Source organism: Zootoca vivipara, chromosome 1, assembly GCF_965207765.1.
Source record: "Zootoca vivipara chromosome 1, rZooViv2.hap1.1, whole genome shotgun sequence".
NCBI classification, from domain to species: Eukaryota; Metazoa; Chordata; class Lepidosauria; order Squamata; family Lacertidae; genus Zootoca; species Zootoca vivipara.
Window position 1 is genome coordinate 2,753,112 of NC_142582.1, and position 13,546 is coordinate 2,766,657.

General features: G+C 42.7%; 1 protein-coding gene across 4 annotated transcripts in view; it reads right to left on the bottom strand.

The window, feature by feature from the left end:
* The window catches only part of AGAP1 (ArfGAP with GTPase domain, ankyrin repeat and PH domain 1), a 373,158-nt gene that overhangs the window by 121,461 nt on the left and 238,151 nt on the right, over window positions 1-13,546 (bottom strand). For all 4 annotated transcript variants that reach the window (XM_035139168.3, XM_088666036.1, XM_088666000.1 and 1 more), the window contains one exon: window positions 2,587-2,748. In XM_035139168.3, coding sequence (XP_034995059.3) covers window positions 2,587-2,748 — 162 coding nt within the window. The remainder of the gene's footprint in view (window positions 1-2,586; window positions 2,749-13,546) is intronic.

The following is a 13,546-nucleotide window of genomic DNA, read 5'->3' on the forward strand; positions in this document are numbered from 1 at the left end:
TGACTTCCAATTTACCTCTCTGTAATTCATAAACTTTTAACCTTTTTATATCGCACAATTCTTAATCAATTTACATCATTAGAACTCAGTTTCATGTGAGACAATACCTCCTGTAAATTCTAAAAGGGGGCATGTATAAAGCCATCTACAGTGGTACATCTGCTTAAGAACTTAATTGGTTCTGGAGGTCCGGTCTTAACCTGAAACTGTTCTTAACCTGAAGCACCACTTTAGCTAATGGGGCCTCCTGCTGCCGCCGCCACGCAATTTCTGTTCTCACCCTGAAGCAAAGTTCTTAACCCGAGGTACTATTTCTGGGTTAGCAGTCTGTAACCTGAAGCGTTTGTAACCTGAAGCGTTTGTAACCCGAGGTACCACTGTATAGGGACAGAGGGCAGCTGTTGCAACCTAAGACTCTGCAGAGAACATCAGAGAAGATGGTGGTTTCATTAACATACGATGGTTACACAAGAAGGATCCAGGATGTAATTCACAAACGCTGACATTTGCTCAGAGAGATACCTATATATCAGGGTGACCCCTTGCTTGCATGAAACTGCAAACAGAACCTAAGAGATGTGCTAGTTCATAGCTCATAAGGCATTGCCTTTGGACAGAATATTAGAAGGGGAAGAGGTGAACAGTAAGTATGCAATCCTAAACACAATTACACACAGGAAGACAGTAAATAGTTACTATCAAGTAAACATGTTTGCAGTTGTGTGCACAAATACACCAAGGACAGGCTGCATTGAACAACAAACATACACAGGACTGAGCAGTAATGATAAATAAATAAATAAATAAAAAATTTTTTTGCCCAAACACCTAACAACTATATCAATGTTGGTGTAAGTACAGGAGTTTACACTACAACTCTGTATGCACTTACTTTACAAGTCCAATTTAATTTAATCAGGCTAATCTTCTGAGGAGATATGTATACGTATGAATTGCTGCAATATTTTTTTCGGGGGGGGGGTGTGGTAGTTTATTTCAATTAATTGCTGTTGACTTCAAGGTGCCCTTATTTCCCCCTCAACCAAGCCAAGAAGCAGGGGCTTTGTCTGCACCTGCCCAGCCGGATGGGCAACCATGAAGTGGGGGAGGAGAGCTGAACATAATGCCAACCTATTTCACATCTGGTGACCCATGCGCCCCGTTGGTTTCAGATAGTACAAGAGTAGACAAGTCTAAAAAGCCCAGGACACAAATTTCCACGGCACTCTAGTGGCTAGATAGGAGGCTTAATTTGGTCAGAATCAAGTACAGAGGCACCTCGGGTTACAGACGCTTCAGGCTACAGACGCTTCAGCTTACAGACTCCACTAATCCAGAAATAGTACCTCGGGTTAAGAACTTTGCTTCAGGATGAGAACAGAAATCACGTGCCAGTGGCATGGTGGCAGCAGGAGGTCCCATTAGCTAAAGTGGTATGCTCAGGTTAAGAACAGTTTCAGGTTAAGACCGGAACTCCAGAATGAATTAAGTTCTTAACCCAAAGTACCACTGTACAGTCGTACCTTGGAAGTCGAATGGAATCCATTCTGGAATTCCGTTCGACTTCCAAAATGTTCAAAAACCAAAGCGTGGCTTCTGCAGCCAATCGGAAGCCCCGTCGGATGTTTGGCTTCCAAAAATAGTTCACAAACTGGAACAGTCACTTCCAGGTTTGCGATGTTCGGGAGCTAAAATGTTCGAGAACTAAGCTGTTCGACTTCCTAGGTACAACTGTATACACTTCCAGCATTAACACTAAATACATTACTTCTGGTAAATGAGCCACCATACCCACTAGAGCTGTGGAAATTTGTGTCCCAGGATTTTTAGACTTGCCTACCTATGTACTGAAACTCAAAGGGTGCATTGGTTGCCAGATGTGATCCCCCCCCCCCAGCTCTCCTAACCCACTAATGTGCAGAAAGAGGCCCTGTGGCACAACTCTCCTGGCAATATGTGCATGACACCGTTAAAGAAAAATCCCACCCCTCTTCCATAGGGCAGAGAAGTGTGTAAATTGGCTGTGTTTCTGTAGACTAATAGAGTGTAAAGCAGGAGTGGAAAAACTTAATCTGGCTACAGGGGCCAGTCACCTGTCAATCACCTGACATCACACAACATCAGTTGATGAAACTTTGCCCCCGTATCATGCAGAGGAAGACTCAAGCGCACCTTTCTTTCCTCCTTTGCAGCCCCAGCTATAATTCAAGTTCTGGCTGCAAAGGAAGACTATTTGCAGCTGTGGCTCAGGAAACCTCTTCCTTTGCAGCTGAAGCCGGGGCTGCAAAGGAAAAATTGGAAGTGTGCTCCAAGTGTGCTCCATTTCCAACTGCAATTCAAAAAGTGCTGAAATTGACCAGCTTCATGGTTTTACTTTGTCCCTTGCCTGTTGTGATAGAAGATGGGTTTGGTTTGGGAAGAACCAAGAGACTTGGCATGGGCCAAAGCTTGCACTGCTGATGCAAAGATCCTTGTCATTGAAATCATTTCAAATAACATGCTTACCATGATTCTTATCTCTCTTTGGAGAGGATTTTATGAATCTATATAAAACTGTTAAAATAAAAAATTCTCCCACTGTCTTACCACTACTAATGCTTGAGTTCGCCACAACTGTCACCTCACTCCACTGGTCAGCACTGGAGACTGAATAGGACCGCTGATGCATCCCGTCAGGGCGACTGTTGAAGGAAACCAGACTGATGCCGCTTGCCATCTGAGACACAGAAGTACTAGTAGTCACATTTCCTAGAAAGAAAAGGATTGAAAGTTACTGAAAGTGAAAAACAAATTTTTACATTCAGGATAACAGAAAGTGGGAATGAAGAAACAATAATCTTTGACAGAATGCTGATTGATGTTGTCATTATTAGGTATCTTCCAAAGTCCCCCTTACAGAGAGTGTCACACACAGCCCCGCTAGTAAAATCTCTCCGTATATTCCCTTTGTTTTATATCATGTTGAGAATTAAAAGTATGAACCTGCATTTGGCTATGATGAAAACCCCAAACAAAACAGAGTTTATGAGAGAAGGCATAGTGATAAATCTGGAGGCCTCAAATGTCAGTCTCAAAGTTGTTTGTAAGAAAGGGACCCAGGTGGCGCTGTGGTTAAACCACTGAGCCTAGGGCTTGCTGATCAGAAGGTCGGCGGTTCGAATCCCTGTGACGGGTTGAGCTCCCGTTGCTTGGTCCCAGCTCCTGCCAACCTAGCAGTTCGAAAGCACGTCAAAATGCAAGTAGATAAATAGGAACCGCTACAGCGGGAAGGTAAACGGCGTTTCCATGTGCTGCTCTGGTTTGCCAGAAGCGGCTTTGTCATGCTGGCCACATGACCTGGAAGCTATACGCCGGCTCCCTCGGCCAATAATGCGAGATGAGCGCGCAACCCCAGAGTCGGTCACGACTGGACCTAATGGTCAGGGGTCCCTTTACCTAAGTGATTGTATAATTCACTTGAAATGTTTGAAATCATTATCTTATTAGATGGAGTTATCTAAATCATGCTACTGCAGAGAGTTAGCAATTTATTCTTCTTTGTCTTCATCAAAGATTGGGTTATTGTAAGAAATTTTGAAGACAGGAGAACAGCGGTGGTGCACCGGTGGTTAGTGATAACAGTGAACAACTCTTCTCATTGTGACACTTTTGTGGGTGAGCTGAGAGTTTGGACCTTGGGTGAAAGTTTGGACCTTGGGTGAGAGGGAGTGACAGAAGGATAATGAACTGATACTGGTTTATATATGTGTCATGGACTGGTTGGATGCAGAGGAATGGTGGGAGGAACCAGCTAGGGAACCTTCAAGGGAAAATGGCTCAGAGCCTGGGGAATGCTGGTGGGACAACAATGAGTGGTCAGGGAGAGAATCATAGAATCATGGAGTTGGAAGAGACCACAAGGGCCATCCAGTCCAACCCCCTGCTGAGCAGGAAACACCATCAAAGCATTCATATCAAACATATGGCTGTCAAGCATCTGCTTAAAGACCTCCAAAGCAGGAGACTCCACCACACTCCTTGGCAGCAAGTTCCACTGTCGAACAGCTCTTACTGTCAGGAAGTTCTTCCTAATGTTTAGGTGGAATCTTCTTTCTTGTAGTTTGAATCCATTGCTCCGTGTCCGCTTCTCTGGAGCAGCAGAAAACAACCTTTCACTTTCCTCTATATGACATCCTTTTATATATTTGAACACGGCTATCATATCACCCCTTAACCTTCTCTTCTCCAGGCTAAACATGCCCTAAACCGTTCCTCATAAGGCACCCTTTCCAGGCCTTTGACCATTTTGGTTGCCCTCCTCTGGACACGTTCCAGCTTGTCAGTATCCTTCTTGAACTGTGGTGCCCAGAACTGGACACAGTACTCCAGGTGAGGTCTGACCAGAGCAGAATACAGTGGTACTATTACTTCCCTTGATCTAGATGCTATACTCCTATTGATGCAGCCCAGAATTGCATTGGCTTTTTTAGCTGCTGCATCACACTGTTGACTCATGTCAAGTTTGTGGTCTACCAAGACTCCTAGATCATTTTCACATGTACAGCTCTCACGCCAGGTGTCTCCCATCCTGTATTTGTGCCTTTCGTTTTTTTTGCCCAAGTGTAGTACCTTACATTTCTCCCTGTTCAAATTCATCTTGTTTGCTTTGGCCCAGTTCCCTAATCTGTTAAGGTCATTTTGAAGTGTGGTCCTGTCCTCTGGGGTATTAGCCTCTGGGATATTAGGCTTCCAGAGAATGGCTCACAGATGCTTTGCTCCTCCCCAGCACTTTTTGCTGCCATGCTGCATAGCTGGGTTGGCTGAACCAACACTTGTAGTTAAGCTATTTCCATGAGCTACAATCAAGCTACTAGTTCAAGTTTAGTCTGGAGAGTTTTTAACCAGAAGCCCATATTCAGACAACTGCAAAGCTAAAGCTAAACAGACTTAGCCCAATGAGGCAACAAAAGGGAACAGAGAGGGGGTTGCAAGTTCCTCTTTGGGAGCCCACACACCCAGTGACTATGGCAGCTTGCAAGGGAGCAGATGAAAAAAGAAGGGACTCCATTGAACTCAGGCCACTCACTCCTCTCTCTCTCTCTCTCTCTCTCTCTCTCTCTCTCTCTCTCTCTCTCTCTCTCTCACACACACACACACACACACACACACACACACACACACACACTTAACTTCTCACATTTAAATTACAGAATTCCCAATATGGCTTCCCCTGCATAGGACAAACCTTATTCCTGTTACTACTATGTAAAGCTCCCAAATTTATATTTTAAACATTTTGACTCAATCAAAAATACCAGCTATGCTACTATAATCATAGCACTGTAATGTGTTAATGGTAACTGCTGCTTTTATCACATATTCATCACCAAGTTCTTGCAAAGTAGTCCTCCAGGAAGCAAGGTCCCACTCTCAACTTCAATAAGGATTTTTTAACACGACCATATTTAACATACTGTATTTATGCAATACTTATGCAACATGATACTGAAAAATGTCCAAGAACATAACAGATTGGCCAGCCAGAGCATGAATTCAGTCACTTATTAGGATTCTGCATCTCATGAGAGATCTTATTGTGAAGAGGTTCTTGTAAAGCTTTAACGTCAAAATCTTACATGCAAGGACTAGCAGCACTTCAGCATCTGCCTCACTTTCAGTTTATTAGAATTAACATAAAATACATGGTCAACTACCTGGTTTATTCAGAGTTCTGAAAGACTGCTTCTACAAATGCATCATATACGCATCATCTGGCTGCTTTAGTTGATTAGCAGGGGGCAGTTAAATTACTATGCTAATCCATGTATTCTCAGCACTGGTTCCTTGATATGGATATGTGTATATGCTCACTGAGAAACCTTGATTAGTTCAAGCTTCAGTGTGTCAAAAGCTCCAGATTCTTTCCAAAGAATAATTTTAGCTGTATTCGCATCTGTAAAATGTAGGAGCTGATTTGAAAATGTACTTACCTCTAACATATGCTATTTTTCTTTAACTATTTGCATTTCAAAGTGAGTATTTCATTTATATATGAATGACTACCAGTATGTTGCAAAAAATGGGCTCAAATGAGCAAGGATGATGCTGGTTTTCTATTGAAGAACAATGTTTTTCATCTTCTGTAACATCACAAAGGAAAAAAACACTTCAGTTATAGCAACCTTTATTACATTTAAAATACTCAACCGATATTCTAAAATATTTTACTATGGGGAAAATTATCCAAAATATTCTTCTACAATGGTAAGAAACAATGGCTGACATCAACATTACAATCCAAGACAACTTAATTCCTGGTATAAAGAGTACGAGCACCATATTTTTGACAGCAAATAAATGATCATGTATAAGATACATATTATCACAGAATCATAGAGCTGGAAGAGACCACAAGGGCCATCCAGTCGAACCCCCTGCCAAGCAGGAAACACCATCAAAGCATTCTTGACAGATGGCTGTCAAGCCTCTGCTTAAAGACCTCCAAAGAAGGAGACTCCACCACACTCCTTGGAAGCAAATTCCACTGTCGAACAGCTCTTACTGTCTACACTGGAGCAGCACAGTCTCATTCTGCTTGCAAATGTATTGAAGCAAGGGTGGGGGGACTGGAGGGGGGCAGATATGCCTGCCCCTGTGGAGAGAGAGAAGAGGGAGATTTTAAGCAGCAAAATGACCTGAGAGGGAATGGTGGAGCACCCTCTGCCAATAATTAATGCTCTAATCAAGACTGCAGCCTTCCATGGCTGTTTTCTTTATAAAACAACCACACATAAAAGGACAGGACACACAACTGTATGCAATGTGTAGTTTTGTCTAGAACAGGGTTGCCTAACCTGTGGCTCTCTCTACAGTTTGCTGGGTTCTATCTCACATCTGTCCTTGCAAGGATGGTGGAGCTGTAGTCCCACAGTACATGGAGGGCCATAAGCTAGTTGTGTAACCTAGAGCAAAACAAAATGAGCACGATCTGGCCCAAATTAAGGAAGATTGAGTCCCATTAAAATCAACAGAAGTGCACGTAACTAAATTCCTCCCATTTAAATTGTAATGTTGATGTCAGCCATTGTTTCTTACCATTGTAGAAGAATATTTTGGATAATTTTCCCCATAAGAAAATATTTTAGAATATCGGTTGAGTATTTTAAATGTAATAAAGGTTGCTATAACTGAAGTGTTTTTTTCCTTTGTGATGTTACAGAAGATGAGAAACATTGTTCATTGCCCCCCTCTTAACGTCCTAGTGCATATTTTGGAGGTACATTGCTAGATATATTTTTGGGTCAGTGTTACTAGCTATTCAATATATGGGAAGTAATATATGGAAAGTAATATTCAAGATTTGTAACCTATTCAGAAGTTCTTGGTGTTATTTATGGTGTTGGTGTTATTCTCCAGTCAATATATGGCTACACCCACCCACCCATCCCCACCCTTGCAAGTCCTTTCTAATACGTTTTATTAGCAATTTATTTTTCTGGGTGGTCCTGCCACTTGACAGCTGGCCAATAAGCTTTCACAGATTTGTAGAGCTGGATGGGATTCCAAGCGTCATCTAGTTCAACCCCCAGCAAAGCAGGATTCTCAACTAAAGCATGCATGACAGATGGCCGTCCACCCTCTGCTCAGAAACTCCAAGGAAGGAGGGTCCACCACTTCCCAAGGGAGTCTGTTCCACTATCAAACAGCTTTCACCATCAGGAAGATGTTGAGTCAGAATCTCCTTTCTTGTAGCATGAAGCCATTGGTTTGGATCCTAGCCTCTGAAGCAGGAGAAAGCAAGCTTGCTCCATCATCCCTTTAGATATTCGAAGATGGCTAGCGTATCTGAACTATTTAAAATTTTAAAAGATGATGCTGTTAAGGTGCTACACCCAATATGCCAGCAAGTTTGGAAAACTCAGCAATGGCCAGAGGATTGGAGAAGATCAGTCTACATCCCAATTCCAAAGAAGGGCAGTGCCAAAGAATGCTCCAACTACCGCACAATTGCGCTCATTTCACACGCTAGCAAGGTTATGCTTAAAATTCTACAAGACAGGCTTAGGCAGTATGTGGACCGAGAACTCCCAGAAGTGCAAGCTGGATTTCGAAAGGGCAGAGGAACCAGAGACCAAATAGCAAACATGCGCTGGATTATGGAGAAAGCTAGAGAGTTCCAGAAAAACGTCTACTTCTGCTTCATTGACTATGCAAAAGCCTTCGACTGTGTCGACCACAGCAAACTATGGCAAGTTCTTAAAGAAATGGGAGTGCCTGATCACCTCATCTGTCTCCTGAGAAATCTCTATGTGGGACAAGAAGCTACAGTTAGAACTGGATATGGAACAACTGAGTGGTTCAAAATTGGGAAAGGAGTACGACAAGGTTGTATATTGTCTCCCTGCTTATTTAACTTATATGCAGAATTCATCATGCGAAAGGCCGGACTAGATGAATCCCAAGCCGGAATTAAGATTGCCGGAAGAAATATCAACAACCTCAGGTATGCAGATGACACAACCTTGATGGCAGAAAGTGAGGAGGAATTAAAGAACCTTTTAATGAGGGTGAAAGAGGAGAGCGCAAAATATGGTCTGAAGCTCAACATCAAAAAAACCAAGATCATGGCCACTGGTCCCATCACCTCCTGGCAAATAGAAGGGGAAGAAATGGAGGCAGTGAGAGATTTTACTTTCTTGGGCTCCTTGATCACTGCAGATGGTGACAGCAGTCACGAAATCAAAAGACGCCTGCTTCTTGGGAGAAAAGCAATGACAAACCTAGACAGCATCTTAAAAAGCAGAGACATCACCTTGCCTACAAAGGTCCGTATAATTAAAGTTATGGTTTTCCCAGTAGTGATGTATGGAAGTGAGAGCTGGACCATAAAGAAGGCTGATCGCTGAAGAATTGATGCTTTTGAATTATGGTGCTGGAGGAGACTCTTGAGAGTCCCATGGACTGCAAGAAGATCAAACCTATCTATTCTGAAGGAAATCAGCCCTGAGTGCTCACTGGAAGGACAGATCGTGAAGCTGAGGCTCCAATACTTTGGCCACATCATGAGAGGAGAAGACTCCCTGGAAAAGACCCTGATGTTGGGAAAGATTGAGGGCACTAGGAGAAGGGGACGTCAGAGGACGAGATGGTTGGACAGTGTTCTCGAAGCTACGAACATGAGTCTGACCAAACTGCGGGAGGCGGTGCAAGACAGGAGTGCCTGGCGTGCTATGGTCCATGGGGTCACGAAGAGTCGGACATGACTAAACGACTAAACAACAACAGTGTATCTCCTCTCAGTTTTCTGTTTTCCAAGCTAAATATACCCAGCTCCTTCAACCATTCCTCTTAAGGCTTGGTTTCTAGACCCTTGATCCTCTTGGTTGCTCTCATCTGCAAACACTCCAGTTTGTCAACATCCTCCTTAAATTGTGGTGCCCAGAACTGCACACAGTACTCCAGGTGCGGTCTGACCAAGACAGAATAGAGTGAGACTATGACTTCCCTTGATCTGGACACTATACCTCTGTTGATGCAGCCTAGAATAGCATCAGCTTTATTTGCTGCTGCATCACACTGATGACTCATGTTAAGCTTGTGGTCTACTAAGACCCCAAGATCTTTAAAAATGTACAGACTAGCACTGGGTTTCAACTCCAAAAAGTGAAACTATAAATTATTATTCCTCAGGAGTTTTGTTTTTTTCTTTATAGAGTCTACATGTCTTTAATATTCAAAATAGAGTCACAATTTCTGTAATAAAGAAAAAACACAGAGTGGCTCCATATGTCTAGGGTGCTCCAGAAGCAATTGCAAATCTTATTTCAGAAGTGTAAGCTCTATAAAGAGGGGGGGGGGACTCCTGAAGAGGAACAATTTGTGTATAAAATCTGTATCTATAAAAATGTAAACTGGCCATGTCCGTTAGTATCCACATTTCACCAAAACCGCTTGACCGATTGTGTTCAAATTTTGACACAATGCCGCATGCAAATATGAGAGCAAGCCCATACCGTTTTCAAATACAGATGTCACACCTGTGCCTGGTAAAAAAACCCAAACCCTGTGTTTCAAAACACACCACTCAGACGAAAATGCATTCTGGGAAAAGAACCAGGTTGCAAACCAGCGCCCTCTAGTGGCGGCTACACTGGTACTGCACCTATAGAACCTGCCCTCTCAACAGCACCTCGGCTCCCGTTTACATACAGACTAGGCCGAATGGAGGTACTGACTCGCCTGGGTGGGGGTTGAAGGCAGGAGGGGACGGGATAGGTCAGGACATGGTGGGACCAGTCACAGGGATGATCCAGGGGGTGGGGGGAGGAGGGGGCGTGATACGTCACGGGTCGGGACAGGGTGGGGGGAATCACAGGGATAAGGCGGGTGGGGCGGAAGAGGGGGCGGGATACGTCACGGATTGGCACAGAGTTAAGAAGTTTCAGGTTAAGAATGGACCTCCAGAATGAATTAAGTTCTTAACCCGAGGTACCACTGTATTGAGTCTCTTTAAAACTAAAATGAAGAGAAACTTTCAGAAAGTGACACACAAAGATTTTATTCCTATATTATTATTATTTTATTACAATTATTTATTATTATTAATTATATTATTATTATTATTATTATTATTATTATTATATTTTAAAGCTATTACCTCTAATAGCAGCCTAGTAAATGCATGTCTGCAGTGTGAGCAGTTTTGATAAACAGCCTCTGCGGGCCACACAACGGGGATAATGTATCCTTAAGTACTGCCAATGAGCTGCCATTCTGCACAGCCAATTACTTCTGTGCGTCTGTCACTCAAAGGAAAAATGACTGAACCCATTAGATCAAACCTTTGTCACTGTTCCTAATGCACTCTTAGGCCTCATTAATCTGAGGGAGCAGCAACACAGCCGCCGGTGCCTCATTGCCTCCCCCACAACAGGACCACGTGAAGCCTCTCATCTCTCCCCCAAGTGCACCACGTTAATCAAGCTCTCCTTATTACCCCAGTCCCTGTCACGGCGGAGAGCGCTCTCTCTCTTAAATGCTCTCATTATAGCCCATCTTTAGAGCTGGCTGAGTGGAAAGAGAGAGAGAGAGAGAGAGAAACAGAAGAGGAAAAAGCAAGTCCGATCACATTAATATTCATGACAATAATTAGTATTCTAGGTCACTGAATATTCATGCTATTAGTTTGGATTTTTATGGGTTTGCTGGATGTCCTGATTGCTGGAGTGTGGAGGAAAACAGCATGGTGGGGACTTTAGATGTCAATGGCAGTTCAATACTGAGAATAGGTATGTGAATTCTCCCCTCCTTTTGGGGGCTAAATCAGCTCTTTCAACTCTCCTGATGGCTTTAGTATTTGAAAAATCACTAGAGGGAAGGGTGTGTGTGAATGAAAATGCTTGGTTTTCTTGAAAAGGTTTTAACATTCAAACGGTTGCTATTGCAAAACATAACCACCAGAGCCCAACATAATAACTTCAGTAGAACAGGATGAATCACTAATCTTAGCTACAAGGCACACCAAGACATGAGACACACAAACCAGACGATCATGAACAAAAGTGAGCAGGCGAGGGAGGGAGTGTATTACTGGCCCCTACATTTGGCTACCCAAATGATCAGGACACTTCACTGGTGACTGCTCTGGGGGTCATACCATTCAGCCCTAGCCACGCAAGTAACTTCAAACACACATAGTACTTACTACACCGTTCCAAATCTTAGCACACTTAGGTTATAATTTAATTTCAGTGTTAATGTTTTAACATTTGTCTTTTAAACAGCCTTGACTTTAAAAACGCTGTCTTCTGTGACCACCTCCCCTTCTTATTCAGTCAAATTATAATCCCATGCATAATAAAAAGAAATCAAGACATTAACTGCATATTTTTTTCTATGGCCTTAAAAACAGGGACAAGGCAAGTGAAAGCAACACTCAGAACAGGAGTTCTTCTAATGACCAGCTGGTGCCTGGTGGAGCTGGTCTTTCAGCAGAGCTGACTGAATGAGTCCTACTTCTCATCTCTCCTATTGAGGCAGCCTAATGGAAAATATTTCAATGAAATGTTTTAGTGGTAAACTGCAGCTGCATGCCTGCTCCAAACTCCCTGGCTTTAGTTGCTGGCTACCTGGAAAAACCAATTTAGGCATTCATGCACTGTGCAAAACTCAGCACTAGAGGCATTCAAGAAGCACTCAAAAACATGGTGACAGGTAGAACACACATTGTGGAATATAATAACAGGATAATCATTCCCCCTTCTTTTCAAGCAGATGTAGGGAATCTCTTCCAATAGCCCCCACCCTAAGCATTCAATCCCAGCGCCCTTTTGCTGATCTTTCATGCTGTACAGAATCCTTAAAGATCAACCCTCCACAAACCCTCTTGGCAGCTTGCTGCAGCACGGAGGACATCTTTTTAACACAATATGACACAAACTTGCTTTCTTCTCCTTGCTCAAAGCTCGATATATATCCCTGTAGAGGTACCTCTACAGTGTGGAGACAGAAGCCAGGATAATGTGAAAAGGACTATTTTGTCAGGTTCCGTAAGAGGAGGAAGGAGGGATTCTGGGAGCAACAGGCAAAGTAGAATCCTGAGTTGGAGAGGAGGAATGTCTTCAAATACCTTTCACAATCAAGGAAGTGGTTGCTTTAGAATGGAGGATACTTCCTTATATGAATTCTCCCCTTTCCTAAATTCTCTGGTGGCATTAGGGCAGGGGAAAGCTCAGGGTTGACCACTAATTAAAGTTGGTTCTCAAGTCAAGCAAAGCATTGTGGATCCCCTGTTCAGGACACAAAGCAGTCGGCAGGAACAGCAGGAGAAACTAGTCCAGGACAGATCTTTTCCTCTGCCTGTTCTCATTTACAGAATGTAAAAATTCCACACTTTTAAGAAGGTTAGCCTCACTTAAATTGTTCCTTAAAAAAAGAAAAGAAAAGAAATGTCTAAAGGCAGACCATTACAGCTTAATCTGATTCTCAGCACTTTACCATAAAATAAGCCTACTAATGGCCACTGCATAGCTTCCTTGATGATCAAGATTAATAAGATATGAAATTCTCATTTATGAGGCTCAAACTTCATATTTTTGCAACATGTCCAAAGTGTCACACATAGTTAACAGATAATAATGGTTAGATGTATTAATGACTGCTAATAACAGCTGTACCATTAACACATACAGGATATACCAGTGGTGTTAAATATAATACATAATAAAATGGAGATTTCTGTGGTGTGCAAATCATAAAACAACCATAACACAGCACAGCATACCATTTTTAAGACATGAAACAACACATGGTCTTTTTAGGGGAAGTTAACATATCAAAATGATTCTGCAATAAGCTTTCTCTACCTGGCCAGTCAAAAAATTATCAGCTGCATTTGGCTAAATATTTCAATAAGAACTGAAGCCAGAAAAGCAGTCCTAACCATAGCCAATACATGACATCCAGAAGTACTCCCAACACAAAACCTGATCTTTTCAAGGCAAGTTCAAACAGATCCAAAATAGGAAGAACTCTTGTCACTGGATGCAGCCCTAGCGGACTACTGTGT